The sequence below is a fragment of the Heptranchias perlo genome, chromosome 5 (assembly GCF_035084215.1).
Source record: "Heptranchias perlo isolate sHepPer1 chromosome 5, sHepPer1.hap1, whole genome shotgun sequence".
NCBI classification, from domain to species: Eukaryota; Metazoa; Chordata; class Chondrichthyes; order Hexanchiformes; family Hexanchidae; genus Heptranchias; species Heptranchias perlo.
In genome coordinates, this window is record NC_090329.1 from 107,869,996 (window position 1) to 107,892,066 (window position 22,071).

The 22,071-nt window shown below is 43.9% G+C and overlaps 1 protein-coding gene across 1 annotated transcript in view; it reads left to right on the forward strand.

Moving 5' to 3' along the window:
* LOC137321493 (protein lin-28 homolog B-like) overlaps window positions 1–18,850 on the forward strand; it is a 170,142-nt gene extending 151,292 nt beyond the window's left edge. The window contains exon 4 of the mRNA XM_067983883.1: window positions 18,475–18,850. Within this exon, the coding sequence (XP_067839984.1) occupies window positions 18,475–18,850 (376 nt within the window). The remainder of the gene's footprint in view (window positions 1–18,474) is intronic.
* The last annotated feature ends 3,221 nt before the right edge of the window (window positions 18,851–22,071 follow it).

Consider the following 22,071-nt stretch of genomic DNA (forward strand, 5'->3'; position numbering starts at 1 on the left):
AACCATTCATATTTTTGGGAGTGGTCTTGATTTATTCTCATTGGTGATATTATAATAGGACATGTGTTATTCCGCCATAAAATCCAAGTTAAGACCTCCGAATTTTGCATCGTGACCTACCACGCCAGAACTGCATCGGACACCATATTGGCTCGGCCAACTTTTAGACGTCCAAGGCGCCCACCTGAAACAGGTGTTAGGCTCCTTAAATGTGCAAACCAAAGCCCTACGCTGGTTGTAGGACCTCGAATGCAAAATTTCCTGGGTCTCACATTAACTTACTGGCATCTCACAATACCTGCTCCTTTACCAGACAACCCATTGGTGCCTTGATACACTCCTGTATCAGCCTGCCCACTGGTGCTTTGACGCATTGCTGTACCAGATGACCCACTGGTATTTTGATATGCTGTACTGTCATAATTTTTATTTGCAGGCAAACAAATTTTGAATTTTCAAGCAGCGGCTGGAAGCCTTGAAAAACTGCACATTTTGTTGCTCCCTTTGAATGTTATTTTTGCCTACATAGCAGTTACTGTACTTCAGAAATAGCCATTGTGTGTGAAGCACTTTGAGACATTTCTGAGAGGTAATGAAGCACTATATAATTGTAAGTGGATGAATTTCCACAGGGGTTCTCCCACTTGTCTGCCTGAACTTCAGCGGAAGAGCCAGAAAAACCCCGGAGAAACGGCATAAATGCTGTTTACGTCATTTCTCCGGGTTTTCTGCGGGTCTTCTGTCAAACTTATGGCGGCCGACCAGGAAAGCCCCAACGAAAATTCACCCTCTAAACCTCTTTATCTAAAGTGGCAATGTCTACTGTCGCTATAAAGCCTTGCATTCAGTAATATGAGTCAGATTTAGAAGAGGTCAGCGCTGAGTGTCCAGAACTGATTTTGTGGGAGAGAATTTCCACGGGCTTTTCCTGATCTCCTGCCCTACCTTTGGCAGAACTCACAAAGAATTGGCGTAAACAACTGTTTATACCATATCTCTAGGCTTGCACTAACCTTCCGCCAAGGAAAGAACTCTACTTCCTGTTTTACTCCATAATACTTCATTTTTAACAGCTTGGGATGAATTTCTATGGGAGAATCTCCCGGTTGTCAGTCGTAACTTTGTTTTTTTTTTATTTGTTCATGGGATGTGGGCGTCGCTGGCAAGGCCAGCATTTAGTGCCCATCCCTAATTGCCCTTGAGAAGGTGGTGGTGAGCCGCCTTCTTGAACCGCTGCAGTCCGTTTGGTGAAGGTTCTCCCACAGTGCTGTTAGGTAGGGAGTTCCAAGATTTTGGCCCAGCGACGATGAAGGAACGACGATATATTTCCAAGTCGGGATGGTGTGTGACTTGGAGGGGAACGTGCAGGTGGTGTTGTTCCCATGTGCCTGCTGCCCTTGTCCTTCTAGGGGGTAGAGATTGCGGGTTTGGGAAGTGTTTCGAAGAAGCCTTGATGAGTTGCTGCAGTGCATCCTGTGGATGGTACACACTGCAGCCATGGTGCGCCGGTGGTGAAGGGAGTGAATGTTTAGGGTGGTGTATGGGGTGCCAATCAAGCGGGCTGTTTTGTCTACTTTATGTGGTAGCAAGTTCCACGATCTGACATTTCCCCCGGTTTTACTTTGTTATGTACATGCATGGATTATAATTAGTGTCAGCTGGTTACAAGCTATTGTTGTAGCCCTAATGTGGAGATATCTGGCATCAATGAGTTCATGAAAAATCAAAAGGATTGCACTCCCAGCCTACTGTCGGCTGTCTCCTATTGGTGAGCTTCAGCAGCATTGGCTGAAACCAGGGAGCTGGTTGCCTTTCCATCTAGCTGTATGGGGCATGTTGCTCAAAGAGGCCAAAGGAACTGTAGGAAAAACTAAAGCAATTTATACCCTTGGGGGAGGGAGGGGGAAATATCAATGTGTAGGCCTGATAGAAAATTAGAAAATATCTGGGCAAAAAGCCTTCCTTTTGTTTCTGACCCCTGAGCATCAAGATAGTTACTGATGAATTGCTAACAAAATACTCATTATGGACTGGTTTGCTTTCCCTACGCCTTCCTTGCCTAACACGCCTTTCCAAAGGTTTGCGTCCCTCCTGACTCTGGCATTGAAGTCGCCGAGGAGAATCAGCTTGTCTCCCTTTGGGATACGGGACAGCGATTGGTCAAGGCTAGAGTAGAATGCTTCTTTTATCTCGTCCGTTCCGTCTAAGGTCGGGGCGTAGGCACTGATGACTGTGGTGTGCTGCTTCTGGGCCAGGGTGAGCCGGAGGGTCATAAGGTGTTCATTTACCCCGCAGGGGGATTCGTTGAGACGTCCAACCAATTCGTTTTTTACAGCAAAGCTGACCCCGTGGAGACGGCATTCATCTCCTGGTTTGCCTTTCCAAAAAAAGGTGTATCCTCCGCCCCTTGTTCTTTAAGTTGGCCTCCTCCTGCCAGCCGTGTCTCGCTCAGGGGGGCGATGTCGATATTGTAGCGCGGAATTCCCGGGCTATGATGGCAGCGCGACATTCAGGTCTGTCACTGTTGGAATTGTCCATAAGGGTCCTGACGTTCCAGGTCCCGAAATTCATTTGGGTAACTAGGGTGGGGTTGGGGTGGGAGTGGAAGATGCCTGTGCGTGGATTCTTTTAACGTGGGGTGGTCGTTGCACACCGACCACCACACGGTCCCAGTGGAGCAAGGTCTTAGTCCATTGGCAGGGAAATCCGAGGCGATTGGAGACCAAGCTCTGCTGTAGGACGGGCACTAACAAACACTCATCAAGTAGCACTCCATCTTAGGAGTTGCAGTGGCAAACCCCAGTGGAGTCCTCCTCCTGACGAAATGCCTTGTCATAACGAACATCCTGTTCCGCCAGAGGGACAAGTACAAGACCTCATGGCAACACCCCTGCTCTAAGCACTAGCACCTAATAGACTACATCATCATCTGAGCGGTGGACCGCAAAGATGTCGGCATCACCCACACCATGACCGGAGCCGACGACTGCTGGACTGCCAACCGACTAATCCGCTCTACCGTCTGCATCAACCTGGCCCCAAACCGGCAGCGGCAGAAAAAACTCCACCGCAGGAGACTTAATGTCCCTGGACTCAAAGACCCTGAGAAGAAATACCTACCCAGCTGTCGCCTTACAACCAATCTGGTGACGACCAACGATCCAGAGCCGCAGAGTGCCCACAGCGTCTGGTCCGCCCTAAAAACCACCATAGTCAGCACCTGCGAGGAGACGCTCGGTCTCTCGACCAGGAAACACCAAGACAGGTTCGACGAGAATGATCAGGAGATCCAGGATCTCCTAGACCGCAAACGCAAGGCGTTCCTGAATTGGCAGCTCCACCAAAACTCGAGCGAGAGGAAACAAGCCTACAAGCAACTGAAGGCCGAGGTGCAACAAAGAACCTGTGATTTAAAGAACAGATGGTGGGTGGAAAGAGCGCAGGAGACTCAGCAACTCACCGACAACCACGACGTGCGTGACTTCTTCAGCGCAATTAAAGCCATCTACGGTCCGAGTTCCCAGGGACCTACCCCACGGAGAGCCAAAAATCTTTAGCGGCGACAAATCCAGGAAAAGTGCAGGAAGCAGCATCAACCTCTGTACATGGCCTTCTTCGATCGCGCAAAGGCCTTCAACTCTGTCAACCGTGAGGGATTGTGGAGCATCCTCCTCAAATTCAGCTGCCCGCAGAAATTCACCGCTATTCTCCGCCTGATGACATGCAAGCCGTGATCCTCACCAATGGATCCACCACAGACCCAGTACGAGTGCAAACTGGGGTCAAGCAGGGCTGAGTCATCACACCGACACTCTTCTCCATCTTCCTCGCTGCAACACTCCACCCCATCACCATGCAGCTCCCCACTGGAGTGGAGCTAACCTACAGGACAAGCGGGAAACTGTTCAACCTTCGACACCTCCAGGCCAGAACCAAGACCACCCCAACTTCTGTCATCGAGCTGCAGTACGCAGACGACGCCAGCGTGTGCGCACACTCAGAGGCCAAGCTACAAACCATCGTCGACGCATTCACCGAGGCGAATGAGAGAATGGGCCTCAGGCTAAACATCCGGAAAACAAAGGTCCTCTACCAGCCCACTCCTGCCACACAACACTGCCCCCGACCATCAAGATCCACGGTGAGCCTCTGGACAGCATGGATCACTTCCCATACCTTGGGAGCCTCCACATCGACGATAAAATTCAACATCGACTCCAATGCACCAGTGTAGCTTTCGGACGCCTGAGGAACAGAGTGTTCGAAGACCGAGACCTCAAATCCAGCACCAAGCTCATGGTCTACAGAGCAGCCGTGGTCCCCGCCCTCCTGTACGCATCAGAAACATGGACAATGTACAGCAGACACTTCAAATCTCTGGAGAGATATCACCAACGTTGCCTCCGCAAAATCCTGCAAATCCACTGGCAGGATAGGCGTACCAACGTGAGCGTTCTCTCCCAGGCTAACATCCCCAGTATTGAGGCACTGGTCACACTCAACCAGCTGCGATGGGCGGGCCACATTGTCCGCATGCCCGACACAAGATTCCCTAAACAAGTGCTCTACTCCGAGCTCCGCAATGGCAGGCGATCACTAGGAGGGCAGAGGAAACGCTATGAGGACACTCTCAAAACCGCCCTAAAAAAATGCAACATCCCCACCGACACATGGGAATCACTTGCCCTCGAACGCCCAAACTGGAGAAGAAGCGTCACCGAGTGGAGCACACGGAGGCCAAGCGTAAGCAGTGGAAAGAGCGCGCAGAATCCAGAGCGTCTCACCCACCCACCTCATTAAACACTACCTGTCCCACCTGTGGCAGAGTCTGCGGCTCCAGGATTGGACTATTCAGCCACCGCAGAACCCACTCTCCCGGAGTGGATGCAAGTCATCCTCGACTCTGAGGGACTGCCAAGAAGAAAGATGGACCGGAATAACTTGGTATTATTTTGCCATGTCATCCACAAATCTGAAGGGTTGTTTCATTTAAGTGTTTAATGAAACGAGTATTTCCAATATAAGGCATTTTACATTAATAATAATTGAGGTTAACAAATGCTGCTGAAAAGTAATTCTGATATTTTTGTGTAGAGTATATATAAAATTTGTATAAATTTAAATTCAAGGATGATATACAAATACTAATTAGTCTTTATGTTTAAGTGGTAGGTTGACATTTCTTTGTGGCTTTGGGGAATGCAAGAATGAGCTCAGCATTCAAACATTTTAACACACGTTCAATCATATCAGCAAGCTTTGGATCAACATACTACAACAGCAGTCCTCCACTGCAATCATGGGGAACATAAGAAATTTTAGTAACAGGAAAAAGCCATTCAGCCTAACAAACCAATCTATTTTAATACATTAAAAAAACAATGTATAGCATGCATAACACTTCAAATGTGTCAGCAACACAAACATCTGTCGTTCTTTTCTGATTGGCTCTAAAACACTTAACACTGTTCACATACTTTACTGTCTTTCACCAACTTCTACCACATATCATCCAACTCACTGTCAACAATGTTATGGGATATCTACTAGTCTCTTTTATTTGTTTAATACTGAAGACTATAAAAAAAAATCACATTTTTCCATTATTGTGATAGTCGTTGCTTTTGTATCTGCCATGGTAGGTTGGGAAGAAGCAAATTGGTGCTCAAAGGAAATTCTTCCCAATTACAGAAACCAAAGTCAAGAATAAGTCAGAAACCCAATTTCTTGTACTTGGGGGCAGAATGCAGTTTGAAGGTCTATTGTATGTCGTTATGATGCCTTATTGACTTTACACCCCTATTGGTCAGTTACTAAGCGAAATAGCAAAGAATGACTGACTGACCCTAATTGATCCAGGCTTTAGTATTTTCCTCCCGTTTCCATACGTTTGTTTTGTTTCTAATGCTAAGTTACATAGGTTGTCGTCCATTATTGATGCTAAGTAATCTTTTCAATGACTTTTCCATTACTACCCTCTGCAGTGTAATCTTTCCAGCTTACACACAATACAGTCTATGTGTGATTTAAGTATACTTTTGTCTTGGCTAGGAGCAGAGGTAATGAATTACTTGTTCATTGCTCAGATCCGCTCAGAAACTGGCATTTTCACCACGTTTGGGATTTTTTTGTGCAAAATTGTGTAGCAAGTTGCACTATATGCCATGAGTTAGAATCATAGAATCTTACAGCACAGAAGGAGGCCATTCCGCCCGTCCTGCCTGTGCTGGCTCTTTGAAAGAGCTATCTAGTTTAGTCCCACACCTCAACTTTTTCCCCATAACCCTGCAAATTAGTCCTCTTCAAGTACATGTCCAATTGCCTTTTGAAAGTTCCGATGGAATCTGATTCCACCACCCTTTCAGGTCGTGCGTTCCAGATCTTAACAACCCTTGGTGTGAAAAAATTCTCTTCATTTCCCTCTAGTTCTTTTGCCAATTATTTTAAATCTATGACTTCTGGTTACCGACCCACTTTCCAATGGAAACAGTTTCTTCCTACCTGTTCTATCAAAGCCCCTCACAATTTGAATACCTCTATTAGGTCTCCCCTTAACCTTCTCTGCTCTAAGGAAGGTACGGTAGCATAGTGGTTATGTTACTGGGCTAGTAATCCAGAGGCCTGGACTAAAATCCAGAGTCATGAGTTCAAATCCCGCCACGGCAGCTGGCGAATTTAAATTCAAATTCAATTAATTAAATTTAAAAATCTGGAATTAAAATACTAGTATCAGTAATGATGGCCATGAAACTACCGGATTGTCGTAAAAACCCATCTGGTTCACTAATGTCCTTTAGGGAAGGAAACCTGCCGCCCTTACCCGGTCTGGCCTATATGTGACTCCAGACCCACAGCAATGTGGTTGATTCTTAATTGCCCTCTGAAATGGCCTAACAAGCCACTCAGTTGTAAAATCTCGCTACGAAAAGTCATAATAAGAATAAAACCGGACGGACCACCCGGCATCGGCAAAACACCAAGCCCAGTCGACCCTGCAAGGTCCTCCTTACTAACATCTGGGGACTTGTGTCAAAATTGGGAGAGCTGTCCCACAGACTAGTCAAGCAACAGCCTGACATAGCCATACTCACAGAATCATATCTTTCAGCCAACGTCCCAGACTCTTCCATCACCATCCCTGGGTATGTCCTGTCCCACCGGCAGGACAGACCCACCAGAGGTGGCGGTACAGTGATATACAGTCAGGAGGGAATGGCCCTGGGAGTCCTCAACATTGACTCTGGACCCCATGAAATCTCATGGCATCAGGTCAAACATGGGCAAGGAAACCTCATGCTGATTACCACCTACCATCCTCCCTCAGCTGATGAATCAGTCCTCCTCCATGTTGAACACCACTTGGAAGAAGCACTGAGGGTAGCAAGGGCACAAAATGTACTCTGGGTGGGGGACTTCAATGTCCATCACCAAGAGTGGCTCGGTAGCACCACTACTGACCGAGCTGGCCGAGTCCTGAAGGACATAGCTGCTAGACTGGGCCTGCGGCAGGTGGTGAGCGAACCAACATGAGGGAAAAACTTACTTGACCTCGTCCTCACCAATCTACCTGTCGCAAATGCATCTGTCCATGACAGTATTGGTAGGAGTGACCACCGCACAGTCCTCGTGGAGATGAAATCCCGTCTTCGCACTGAGGACACCATCCAACGTGTTGTGTGGCACTACCACCGTGCTAAATGGGATAGATTCAGAACAGATCTAGCAGCTCAAAACTGGGCATCCATGAGGCGCTGTGGGCCATCAGCAGCAGCAGAATTGTATTCCAGCACAATCTGTAACCTCATGGCCTGGCATATTCCTCACTCTACCATTACCAACAAGCCAGGGGATCAACCCTGGTTCAATGAGGAGTGTAGAAGAGCATGCCAGGAGCAGCACCAGGCGTACCTAAAAATGAGGTGCCAACCTGGTGAAGCGACAACTCAGGACTACATGCATACTAAACAGCGGAAGCAACATGCTATAGACAGAGCTAAGCGATTTCACAACCAACGGATCAGATCAAAGCTCTGCAGTCCTGCCACATCCAGTCGTGAATGGTGGTGGACAATTAAACAACTAACGGGAGAAGGAGGCTCTGCAAACATCCGCATTCTCAATGATGGCGGAGTCCAGCACGTGAGTGCAAAAGACAAGGCTGAAGCATTTGCAACCATCTTCAGCCAGAAGTGCCGAGTGGATAATCCATCTCAGCCTCCTCCCGATATCCGCACCATCACGGAAGCCAGTCTTCGGCCAATTCGATTCACTCCACGTGATATCAAGAAACGGCTGAGTGCACTGGATACAGCAAAGGCTATGGGCCCTGACAACATCCCAGCTGTAGTGCTGAAGACTTGTGCTCCAGAACTAGCTGCGCCTCTAGCCAAGCTGTTCCAGTACAGCTACAACACTGGCATCCACCCGACAATGTGGAAAATTGCCCAGGTATGTCCTGTCCACAAAAAGCAGGACAAATCCAATCCAGCCAATTACCGCCCCATCAGTCTACTCTCAATCATCAGCAAAGTGATGGAAGGTGTCGTCGACAGTGCTATCAAGCGGCACTTACTCACCAATAACCTGCTCACCGATGCTCAGTTTGGGTTCCGCCAGGACCACTCGGCTCCAGACCTCATTACAGCCTTGGTCCAAACATGGACAAAAGAGCTGAATTCCAGAGGTGAGGTGAGAGTGACTGCCCTTGACATCAAGGCAGCATTTGACCGAGTGTGGCACCAAGGAGCCCTCTTAAAATTGAAGTCAATGGGAATCAGGGGGAAAACTCTCCAGTGGCTGGAGTCATACCTCGCACAAAGGAAGATGGTAGTGGTTGTTGGAGGCCAATCATCTCAGCCCCAGGACATTGCTGCAGGAGTTCCTCAGGGCAGTGTCCAAGGCCCAACCATCTTCAGCTGCTTCATCAATGACCTTCCCTCCATCATAAGGTCAGAAATGGGGATGTTCGCTGATGACTGCACAGTGTTCAGTTCCATTCGCGACCCCTCAGATAATGAAGCAGTCCGAGCCTGCATGCAGCAAGACCTGGACAACATCCAGGCTTGGGCTCATGAGTGGCAAGTAACATTCGCGCCAGATAAGTGCCAGGCAATGACCACCTCCCCTTGACATTCAACGGCATTACCATCGCCGAATCCCCCACCATCAACATCCTGGGGGTCACCATTGACCAGAAACTTAACTGGACCAGCCATATAAATACTGTGGCTACGAGAGCAGGTCAGAGGCTGGGTATTCTGCGGCGAGTGACTCACCTCCTGACTCCCCAAAGCCTTTCCACCATCTACAAGGCACAAGTCAGGAGTGTGATGGAATACTCTCCACTTGCCTGGATGAGTGCAGCTCCAACAACACTCAAGAAGCTCGACACCATCCAAGATAAAGCAGCCCGCTTGATTGGCACCCCATCCACCACCCTAAACATTCACTCCCTTCACCACAGGCGCACTGTGGCTGCAGTGTGCACCATCCACAGGATGCACTGCAGCAACTCGCCAAGGCTTCTTCGACAGCACCTCCCAAACCCGCGACCTCTACCACCTAGAAGGACAAGGGCAGCAGGCGCATGGGAACAACACCACCTGCACGTTCCCCTCCAAGTCACACACCATCCCGACTTGGAAATATATCGCCGTTCCTTCATTGTCGCTGGGTCAAAATCCTGGAACTCCCATCCTAACAGCACTGTGGGAGAACCGTCACCACACGGACTGCAGCGGTTCAAGAAGGCGGCTCACCACCACCTCCTCGAGGGCAATTAGGGATGGGCAATAAATGCCGGCCTTGCCAGCGATGCCCACATCCCGTGAACGAATAAAAAAAACATTTTAAAATCCCAGTTTCTCCAATCTCTCCACATAACTGAAGTCTCTCATTCCTGGTATCTTTCTGGTAAACCTCTGCTGTATCCTCTCCAAGGCCTTGACATCCTTCCTAATGTGTGGTACCCAGAATTGTACACAAGACTCCAGCTAACGCCTAACCAGTGATTTGTGAAGGTTTAACATGACTTCCTTGATTTTCCCTATTCATTCTCCCTATTTACAAAGCCAAGTATTTCATATGCTTTCTTAACCGCCTTATCAACTTGCCCTATCACATTCAAAGACTTGTGAATATGCACCCCCAGGACCCTCTGCTCTTGCAACCCCCTCCTCAAAATAGTACCATTTAGATTATACTGCTTCTCCATATTGTTACTCCCAAAGTCCATTACTTCACACTTATCTGCATTAAATTGCATCTGCCATGTTTCTGCCCATTTCAACATTCTGTCTGTGTCCCCCTGAAGTCTACTAACATCCTGTTCACTATTTACTACATTGCCAAGTTTTCCATCATCCTCAAACTTCGAAATTGTACTCCCTGTACCCAAGCCGAGGTCATTTATATATAAGAAAAACAATGGTCCTAATACTGACCCCTGGGGGACCCCACTGCATATTCTCTCCAGTCAGATCAACATCCGTTCACCACTACCCTCTGCCTCCTATCCCTTAGCCAATTACATACCCAAGTTACCACCATCCCTTTAATCCCATGTCCTTCTATTTTCCAAATAAACCTGTTATGTGGTACTTTATCAAATGTCTTTTGAAAGTCCATATATACAACATCTACTGCACTACCTTCACCAACCCTCACTGTTACTTCATCAAAGAACTCAAATCAGGTTAGTCAGACATGATTTGCCTTTAACAGATGCATGCTGGCTGTCCCTTATTAACCCATGCTTCTCCAAGTGAGTTGCACTGCACCAATTCACTTGCTCTGCTTACGACATCATCTGAACCATGAACTTAAATTACTATTTGAAATCATCCCAGGGTGTGTTATGATGTCTAATCTTAAGACTTGTTTTATTCACTATATGATTTACTTTTAGGCATTGGGGAAGTTCGAGTGCTCTGTGGCGCTATTGCCTGATAAATTCACACTGAAGGGTTAATGATTACGATATTTCCTCATGTACCAGTGACATGAACTGTTCAGTAATAATCTTTACAGCAGAGCAATAAAGGAAACGTCCATGAAAAGATTACTCTGCGTCAGTAAGGGGCTACTACTCACTGTAACTCTGTATTAGAGAGACCGTCATTCGGGAGACAAATATTACAACCTAGACGAAGTAGGGTCAGCCGTTCTTTATTTCTGAAATTAAAGAAATAACTTGACAGTTTAATGCTGGACAATGCTATTGCAATATATAAAAAAAGAGAAACTTAAGAAACTCACTCCACAGCACCACCTACTGGCCAGAGCCTGCAACTATATCATTGCACCAACTGCTGCATACAAATATTTACGTAGGCTGTTTCGATGTTTAATGTTGACGTAAAAGTGTGACCAAAAATCGTGACTACAAGAAGTTGGACAGGAAGTCCATGCATGAGCAAACTTTTAACGATAAACTAGTTGATCTCCTGTGGTATTGTACACGGGGAGACAAGACCAAGTGCTGGTCCACCATTAGCGGCCGTGCCTAGGCCCTCAGCTCTGGAATTCGCTCCCTAAACCTCTCCACCTCTCTTCATTTATGACGCTACTTAAAAAGCCTATCTCTTTGACCAAACTTTTGGTTACCTGTCATAATATCTCTTTATGTGGCTCGGTGTCAAATTTTGTTTAATAATCACTCCTGTGAAGCGCCTTGGGACGTTTTACTACCTTAAAGGCGCTTTATAAATGCGAGTTGTTGTTGTTGTGGTGGTGGTGGTGGTCTTCAGGTGAATTAGGGTCAGACGGCAGAGGATAATTGGACCAGAGCCCACAACCATAATTCAGTCCCCATTTTAGTCTTACATCTCGGCTTTATTTTTATATTTCCATTACAAATTTTTATGCCCACATTTATAATGGAAGCTGCCTATGTAAACTTGTCACGCTGTACCGATACTTCCCTGCCAGTAGCAGCCTCAGTGTTTAAAGACTGCTAGTAGCCTCTTGGAGATGCGCAACATCAGGCCAGCGCCAACTCCTTCTCACCACTGTGCGTCAATACACTTATGATTCATTAGGAAATAAAGAAAAGAACTTGCATTTATATAATGCCTTTCATGTCCTGATGGTATAATCTATTAATAATTTTGATTCGGTTTAGAGTCTGCAAAATAACTAATGGCATTTGACACCATCAGTGGATTTCCACTATCCCCTCTCTGAGCCCCATTAAAGTGAGGTGCCGTTTTTACAACTCAAAGACTATTAGTGTCAAAACCATAACAAACTATCTCCTTTACTAGTGTGGCTTATTGGTATGTTAACTAAATGTGCCACACTGTAAATAAGACAGGAGGTGTGTGGGGGAAGTATTCTTACCAAAAGCCTCTTTTGAAAAGTAGAAATGTAGCAATATCAGTGCACTTTTAGTTATTGTGTTAATAGAACACTGCATGTCTAATTGAGCGATTTTTATTGCACTCGTAAAGATGATATACATAAGTTCACTTGTGAGTTATGTCCACTTCAGTCATGCAATAAAAGTTGAAACTCAGTCTGCTACATTGTACAATGTGTAGGGATGTAACAGATAAAATAAGGGTCTGTGTGGGTGAAATCATCCTCCCCCAAAAGCGCTGCAATTTCTGATGTCTTCCTCCCCTATTCCAAATATACTTGATCATGAGACATTTCTTCAGATTTAATTTAGAGAAATAAAAACTAGATATAAGTATTAGGATCTTGAGGGTAGAGGGAAAATGTTACAAAAATTCAGTCTCTTTTTCTGTTTCAGATAGCTTGGCTATCTCCATTTCTACTGTTGTTTCGAATGCTTTCCATTTCTAGTATAATCCAGTTTCTGAAGGAGAGTATAACTCGTTCAGATTCTTCCTCATGCAATTTGAACACCTCCAATCCTCGGGGGTTTACAAGTAATTTCTGTTAGAATCACACGATTACAATGACTCTGCATGCACAGTATTGCTAGGTGGTGTTTTTTATATTATGACGTGGAGTCGATGGATGCTTCACTGGTCTCACTTTTCACCTGCACTCCATAACATAAACACCACCCACCAACACCCCTCACCACCTCCCCCCCCTCCTCGCACATAGGGAAGCAGCAGCATCATAGGCTCGTAAACATAAGAGTTTACAAATGTGCTATTGGGAACCGGTTTCACTAAAATTAACATGGGGAGTTGGTCCTTCATAATTCCATTGATTGGCATTCCACAGCAGAGCCCAGCATCACTGTAGTGGTAAAAGCAGGAGAGTTTGACAGCGACAGCAAAAATAGGCAATATAAAAGTGCCTTTAGAGAGGACCATCTGGAGGCAATACGGCTACTGCAGATTGAGCAAACCACTCAATGTAAAACTAAGAAGGGATTAAGAACATCCCAAATTACCCACGTGCAAAGGCAATTAGCTCTTTTTTATGTGTGTAGTCTTTGTGCCAGCCTTATACACACCAACATGAACCAGAATCTGGGCCGCATATACAGTTCACAACCTCAGCAACACGCATCAAAACTGCTGAGCTAGGAGAAACTCTTTACAGAGAGTAGTGAGGCTGTGGGATTCACTTCCAGGGTTAATGGTTGAGGCAGAAAATATGTCAACATTCAAGATTAGATTGGATAGGTGGATCAACAAAAAGGGGTTGTTGAAGGGATATGGGAACAGAGTGGGTAAATGTGATTCGAACTACTTCCTCACATGGAAGGAAAATACTGGCATGGACTGGTTTGGTTGAACGGCCTGTTCCCATGTTGTATTTCTGTGAATTCTTCTTACGTTTTCATTAATCAATTTTGTGGTAAAACCTATAGCTGTGAATCTGTCAGTTAGTCGACCATTTTAAATGTTGCAATCGACTAAGTATTCCTACCCCACAGGGTCACTTTGGAGAGCAAAGATAAGTATCTTTTATCCACTATCCACCATCCCCTCAAACTCTCTCCCTGTCCCTCTCACCTTCAATAACAATCGCCAGACAGGAGGGTTCCCTCCCAGTCGGGGAACACTTTAGCAGTCAAGGACATTCAGCCACCGATCTTTGGGTAAGTGTTCTCCAAGGCGGCCTTCGAGACACACGACAACGCAAAATCGTCGAGCAGAAATTGATAGCCAAGTTCCGCACCCATGAGGACGGCCTTAACCAGGATCTTGGGTTCATGTCACGCTACATGTAACCCCACCAGCAGGAAAAAAAAGTTATCTGTTTTTAATACAACTGGAAATTCTCTCTCTCTCTCTGCCTTTTGGGTCTCTTTCTCTCTGTCTGTGTAATTTGACCCATTGTATATTCAGTATACTGGGACCTACTGTTTTCCGTGGCTAACCTGTCTGAACACCAATGACACCTTTGATTGGTGTGATCGTGTCCCAGCCTAATATAAGATATGCGATTTGAGAACCTCTCATTCACTCACTCACCTGACGAAGGAGATAATCTCCGAAAGCTTGTGATTTTAAAATAAAATTGTTGGACTATAACCTGGTGTTGTAAGATTCCTTACATTTGTCCACCCCAGTCCATCACCGGCATCTCCACATCAATAACAAGTGTAAGGAGCTCATGGACTTTATTGTCACCAAGACTGAGACCACCAATTCAGTTGCTTCCTTCCTTCCCCATCAAGCTAAATCTTCCTCACCCCCCACCCCCGACCCCTAACCTGGTCTTGAACTTGTGGCTTTCTAGCTCTCCTCCCATCTTTCCTCATGCCCCCTTCAAGCTCATCTCATCCATAGATCTATCTGCTGCTCCTTTAACCCCATTCCCACTAAACTGCTGACCACCTAACTTCCCCTCTTGGACCCTGTTACCTGACATTGTAAATGGTTCCCTCTCCTCGGGTACTGGCCTTCTCCCTTTCAAAACTACCATCTTCACCCCTCTCCTCAAAAAACCCACCTTTGACCCCTCTGTCATTGCAAACTATCAAATTTAAAAGTCATCCTCATGTTTAAATCCCTTCATGGCTTCACCTCTCTCTATTTCTATAACTTCCTCCAGCCTTATAAATCCCCCCCCCCACACTCTGACTCTGATCTTCTGTGCCCCACCATTGGTGGCTGTGCCTTTAGCCGCCTAGACCTCATGCTCTAGCATTACCTAATTAAACCACTCCACTTCCCTCTCCTGATTTAAGACCCTCTTTAAAACCTGTTTGACCCAGCTTATGGTCATCTCTCCTTTCACGCAGGGTCCAGTTTTCTGATTGCACCCCGATGAAGCACTTTGGGACGTTTTTCTCTGTTAAAGGCACTATATAAATATAAGTTTTTTTTTTGTTGTGTAACCTGCTATTAGACATGCAATATATGTTCTCCATCGCTCTACTACTAAATAACTGATATCACAAGTGCAACAGCATAATGAGTAGGTGGCATGGGGTTGCAAAATTATATGTAGAATAATGGCTGGCTGAGGTGAATTGGAGGTGTAAGCAGTCAGCAACTAAACTTAAAATTAGTGAGGGACCCGCTGGATGTTCTAATTCAATCCTTAACTATCTGTCACTTTATGTGATGTGGAATTCTTTTCCTCCTGCTTGTTTCCACTCAAGAATAATTGGCGGGTGAAGTGAGTATCTCGTTGCTTTATTGTGTACAATCACATGTTCTGGGATAAAACCATGCAGTGTACGGGGATGTCATTTTCAGAACAAGAATGGCTAATGATCTAGTGTTTTGTGAATGTCTGTAACTAGATACATATAAAAGGTTTTTTTTTAAATTTTCTCTTGGGATGTGGGCGAGGCTGGCATGGCCGCATTTATTGCCCCATCCCTAAGTGCCTTGAGAAGGTGATGCACAGCCTTCTTGAACCACTGTAGTTCTTGTGGTGATGGTGCTCTCACAGTGGTGTTAGACAGGCAATTCCAGGATATTGGCATGCCAAGTACTTTATATAAATATGTTGACAGCTATGCGGGTAAAATTGAGAGAAGAGTAAATGTACACCAGTTCTGCTAAGGAACAAAACTAACATTTTGATCTACCCTATGCTTTGATCTGGAAGAGTTTGTGATTGAGATAAGTATCTGGATTTTTGGATTTTGATCTTTTAACTTTCAAAATCTTGATCCAAGGCCTTTAAATAATATAGGCCAAGCTGTGCTTAACCTATAACATTGAATTCTTAAATTTTGCTGAAATCCAGATTGGATCTTATGTTCAATATAGTCATTACCCTGATAATGAGAATAAAGGAGCCCATGGTAATATTCCACACAAGCTTTGTTGCCCTCTAGTGGTAACTAGAATATTTTTGCTACATTTGAAATAAATGATAATTGCATAGAATTTCATCCAATTCTGTCTTGTCTTTCTTCTATTTCCTGAATGGAGCAATGCATTCGAAAGCTACGTTTCACATTCTGGCATTTTTCAGAATTTCACTATCTTTAGCAGTAATATTAATCTGTCGGGGGCGGGGGTGGATTTGTAGCTCACTTGCTCTCTTTTTCTCTCACTCGCTCTCTCGATTTCTCCCTCGTGCTCACCCTTTTCTCTTCCCCGACCCCCAATGGTCTGTTTACATATAACAAATAATTGGAGGACTTTTGCAGCATTTTGTTGCTGCTGTATACTTTCTGACTACAGTCTCAATGATTGCCATGTCATGGCACACATTGGATTCACAGTATTACGCTACTGTTAAAGAATCTACACACACTTGGATGTTTCTGGGTGGAGGTAGAACCATTCAATGCTACAGCACAGAAACAGACCAATTTGCTGATTGTGCAAAGTCCGTGCTCCCAACTCTTCAGCGTGTATTTTATCCCTCGCAGAGTCCTGGACAGCCCTGTCCTTGCTCACTTTAGCTGCTCCTCTTCTTTCTCCTAGAACATCAACTCTGCAATGTTATGCAGCCACCCTCTGGTCTGTTGTATATCCCTCCCCCCCTACCTATGCAGAGCATAGAGCCACCATCCCTCTACTCTGGAATTTCTACCTAAACCTCTTAAACTTGCTATCTCTCGCCCACCTCAAAATTTCTTCTTCAAAACTTAAGGACATAAGAAACAGGAGCAGGAGTCGGCCATCCGGCCCCTCAAGCCTGCTCTGCCATTCATCAAGATCATGGCTGATCTTCTACCTCAACACCATTTTCCTGCACCATCCCCATATCCCTTGATGCCTTTAATATCTAGAAATCTATCGATCTCTGAGAAATCTATCGATCTCTCTGCTCTCTGACTAAGATCTCAGTCACCATTCTTACATCTCACTCAGTGTTTACCGCAATTCCTGCAACATATCTTAGGATATTTCATTAAGTGAAAGGCGTAATATAAATGTAAGCTGTTGAGTCAGCCTATCCATACTTATGCTCACAGTGCATTAACCTTAGAAAATTTTTAATTGTCTCACTTTATAGTGCAAATGTAGTCAGTTAAGGTCATTGTTTTATTTGCAAACAAATGCTTATGGTTAATTTAGTAGGTTGTGCATCTCTAGCAGAACTGTGTTTGTATCCTCATACCACCAGAAATAGTGCCTTAGACTTAAATATTTGTAAAATGTTCTTTAGAAATATAAATCTTTTGACTGCGAAGTTAAGGTCATTTTCACCTCTTTCGCATTCGTCTTCTGAAGAAATTGTGATTGATTAAGCATAGGAATTTCAAGCTCATGAGCCCCACCGACAACAAGTGACTCTGGAATTGCTGAATTGAGGTACTGTTGAAAGCTAATCTGTGGACCATAACAGCAGCAATGGGAGAGAACACCAATATGGTTGAAAAGAATTCGTTTTTTTTTTGTACTTATCACCCTGGCATGGAGTGTTGGTTTTTATCCCAGGTTTGATTTTAAAGTTGAATGTATCAGGAAATCTGAAAGCGACGGGTCAACGGGAATTTCCTCGGAGTTACTTCTGCTTCACCACCAGAGCGTCGGTGGGAGTGTGGCGGAAGCCCCGATTATATGAGCGAGAGTAGCTCGAAGGAAGTTTATGAATTATAGGGCTTAAGATAGTCTCAAATGAACACTCTTTTAAGGTCATTAGGCAAGGCTTTGAAAGTTGAATCTTGTGTCATAAATATAGCAAAATACTGCGTTTAATATGCCCACTGGATCATTACCCGGGCACCTTGTCACAAATTGTTATCTCAAGGATTTTAAAATTGTCTCCGTAGATTACTTTATATCATACCATTGTAGCATTAATATTCTCTTCTAAAATGTTAGTTGAATAACTGATATAAGTTGTGACACTGTTATTTTTATCATGATATAAATTACAATAACTACACCATTACAGTATTTCTAGATGTTATGTGCTTTTTTTTCCCAATTTTATCTTGACCATATAAAATGTGCCATTATAACCTCTTGTGGATTTATTACGGATATTGTGTTTTACAACAGTGCAGGCAAAACACCCATTTTTTTATATTGTAGTATAAACATAGACTGATGCCCCCAGTATGGATACATCTACCTATAAATTTAGTTAAAACCATTATCTTCTCTCTCCTTTTTTTTAATACAGATGTTACAACTGTGGCGGCCTTGATCATCACGCTAAGGAATGTAATCTACCTCCTCAGCCAAAGAAGTGCCATTACTGCCAGAGCATCATGCACATGGTAGCCAACTGCCCCCTCAAAACTGTTCCATCACAGTCCCTTATTCCTCAGGGAAGATATGAAGCAGATCCTCAACCTTCCACCTCTGCATATGCTGCTTTCCCTAGAGAAATGGGAGCGGCCCAAGGCTACCCAGCTCTGTCTCATCCTCAGGAGGGAAAACCAGAGACTGAACACTCTGGCAAGTCATCCCACGAAGCTTCTTCAAGCAAGTTGTCTGCGTCCCCTGAAGAACCAAGCAGAAAGGGGCCTTCCATTCAGAAACGGAAAAAAACATAAAGCAAGCTACATGACTGCTTTTGAGGTTTTTTTTTTGAATAGGATCCCAAACTACCTCATACTTGCAAAAGTACAGGGGAAGTAAATTCACATACTGCAGCTCCTTTTTTGGGAAAAAAAAAGACCTAGTGAATCAACTGAAACTTTGAACTGGTCAATTCACTCCATGCAAAGAATTATTATTGGATTAAGTTCATGCACGTCCACTGTGCTCTACTTTTACCTTTATATGCAGAAACTTCTATAATGCACCCAGTGAAACAAGGCATATGTGTTTCAGTGTCACTTTGCCATGTTTAATTCCCTTGACTTTTCTAACCTTTTATAAAGAGTACTGTTCACAGTCCCTTTGGTGTCCTCCCGGAATTGCAAAGCAATACACAACACTACAACCAACCCTGGAACTTTCTTCAGAGGCTCCGTTTCATTCAGTGGGTAGCTGAAGCAACGCTGTTAATACAAGTTGGAAACCAAAGGAAATCAAGATGTGGATGCTGCCAGAGCTGAGGTACAAAGGAAATCGACAGATATCTGGTTGGATATCTGCTGATATATATAATTAATAATACATGGCAGTGTCTTACTTCTGTAGGCAATATTCATCGTTATGATGCTAGCCACTGCCATGAATCTTAACGTTAGGGGAATCGAAGCTACAGATAATGTGAATGTGTTTGTGTGTTAAGTGCTTTTTGGTTGTTTTTGTTAATTGTGTCTTAAACTCAAATCTGTGAACACTGTAGTATTCTTTCATAAATATATATATATCTATATATAGATATCTATGTGCAGGTATATATATATAGATATGCATATTAAAAAAAATTAAAAATAGAGTTTTGAATGTCATGCCATTTCTGCTAATGTTCTGCAGTAAACACCTAAGCAGCAGTTGTCATTATTTCCACGCCCAGGTACAATAGTTGCAGTATTAATTTCTATATATAAAAAAAGTTCATCTAATGTCAGATGATTCCAGTATGAGTAAGTTGCCTATTCTACAGTTAATTCAATAATCTGATTTGTCTGTTGGATACCAGCCTCCACAAAGTTGACTCTTAATTGGGAATTTGGCTACTGAAGAAAAGAAGGGATACAGTTCAGTTAAGATTTGGGAAAAAATTAACCTGAATGTAATATACTATTTCATATTATAATACCATGTATAGATATGCACTGAAGTTCATATTTAGGACTTTAGGGTGAGGTTTAGACATTCTCTTGTTTATGTCATAACATAGCGTACCTCTCTGCAGTACAAAGAAGTTGCACCACCTTCTGACAATTCAGTAATTTTAGTCCTTCTAGTGCTGATTTTGGAATTTGCGCATCCCTCGAGAATTCAAAACAAATGGTGTAAATGCATAATAGTGTGGCGTATGCATTTTACCAAAGCATTCTTTGAAAGTGGGGGCAGTTAGAAGAGACTGGCAAAGACCTTGCTGAGGTGAAAAACATTTACATTTTTAAAAAATTAGTGAACGTGGCGATCTGCAGGGAGATTATCAAGGGGACAAATAGGCAAGCTTACATGTTTAATTTTACAATAAAAGAAACACAGAAATGCGACTGATCTTTACAACTTAGAGGTTTTTGTTTGGGAAATTTCACAAGACATGGGCTAGGTATTCTGCCCATTGACTGTAAATGGGCAGAAACCCTAGCCCATGGGCCATGAGGAATTTTGGGGAGTACCTTTTTAAGATTTTTTAAAAAATATTCTAGGACATGCAGCCGACGACCTGAAAACTTATCTCGGTTTAAAATAAGTTTCCTGTAGGCACACTGCAAAATTGGTATGATGTGGTAAAATTGCTTGCCACAGATGATCTTGCAGAGTCATGACATTGAACTTAATGATTTAGGATGAGCATATTGTCCTTATAGCGAGTTCCTTTATATGGTTATCTTAATTGGTTTTTTACGCTTTCCTTTCTAACTATATTTAAACTGAAAGGTGTTTTTGTACATAAAGTTGTTGGACTTGATTTGAAGAAGTGAGGTGTCCGATAAAATGTGAATTAGTGCTGTTCCGTTAAAAGTGTCATTTATGGTTTGATCAAACCAGTAACATCAAAGAACATTCTCCAAATCATACAATCTTACAGAACAGAAGGAGGCCATTCGGCCCATCATGCCTGTGTCAGCTCTTTGAAAGAGCTATCCAAGACATCCCACTCCCCTGCTCTTTCCCCATAGCCCTGCAAATGGACTGTTCATCTTTCCCAAAGATGAGCAGCTTGTATTTGTATAGCACATCTAATGAAATAAAACATTCCCAGGGGCTTCATGTTGAAGATAGCAGACACCCAAGTGGTAGTAGCATAGTTAGGCATGTTAAGCAAGAGCACCTTCAAAAGGATGGGTTTTGAGGAGGCTCTTAAAGGCAGTGAAAGAGTCAGCAAAGCAAAGGAATTTAGGGAAGGAGTTCCAGAGAGTATTGGCTGAGACCATTACTATAATGCCAACAAACAGAAAAGGCCAGAACTGTTAGGTTTTCTGATCACTGATGGGGTCTTTGCCCACTAAGGATTTCACCTGTAGGATTTTAAGTTCTCAGTAGCAGGAACAAAGAGCTTGATTGATAACCTATTCCAATGTGTTTTTCTGCCTCCCCAACTTTTGTTTGTATGAAATACAGGATCCGCTATTCATTTGATCCAGTAAAGGTTTTTTCCTGTGCCTGCCACTACCAACCGACAGAGGATTTAATGCATCTCTTGGTTTCTCCTGCCCCTCTACTTTACAAAGCTGTATGAATTGCACTTTGTAGACTCCTTGAAGTTATGCCTTCCAGTAGACAACTGTTGGTCCAGAGTTTCTCAGTGAAAGGAATGACCATTCAAGTTTGAAGTAGGATAGACTGGACATGTCCTGGCTTTTTACCTATTAACGTTAAACACAAACACAAAAATTGCATTGCTAATTGCATAAATCAATAAATATAGTGAAAATTCTCATTCTGAATCACTGCTGCTAATTCACAGTAGCTGTAGAGGTTAGATATTCAGAGGCTAATATATTAGCCGATACATTGATCTCATCAATTGCTGGGCAAGTTCAATCTTTTTCATTGAAGGCAAGTGAGTGTGCGTGGTCCTTAACAGTCCTTGCTTATTGATGCTGAATGTACTGAGGGGTTAGTTTAAAAAGACATGTTTTACTTCCCACTATTAATCATGCTACTAATTTCATTAGATGTACTTCTTTGGAAAAAGGGC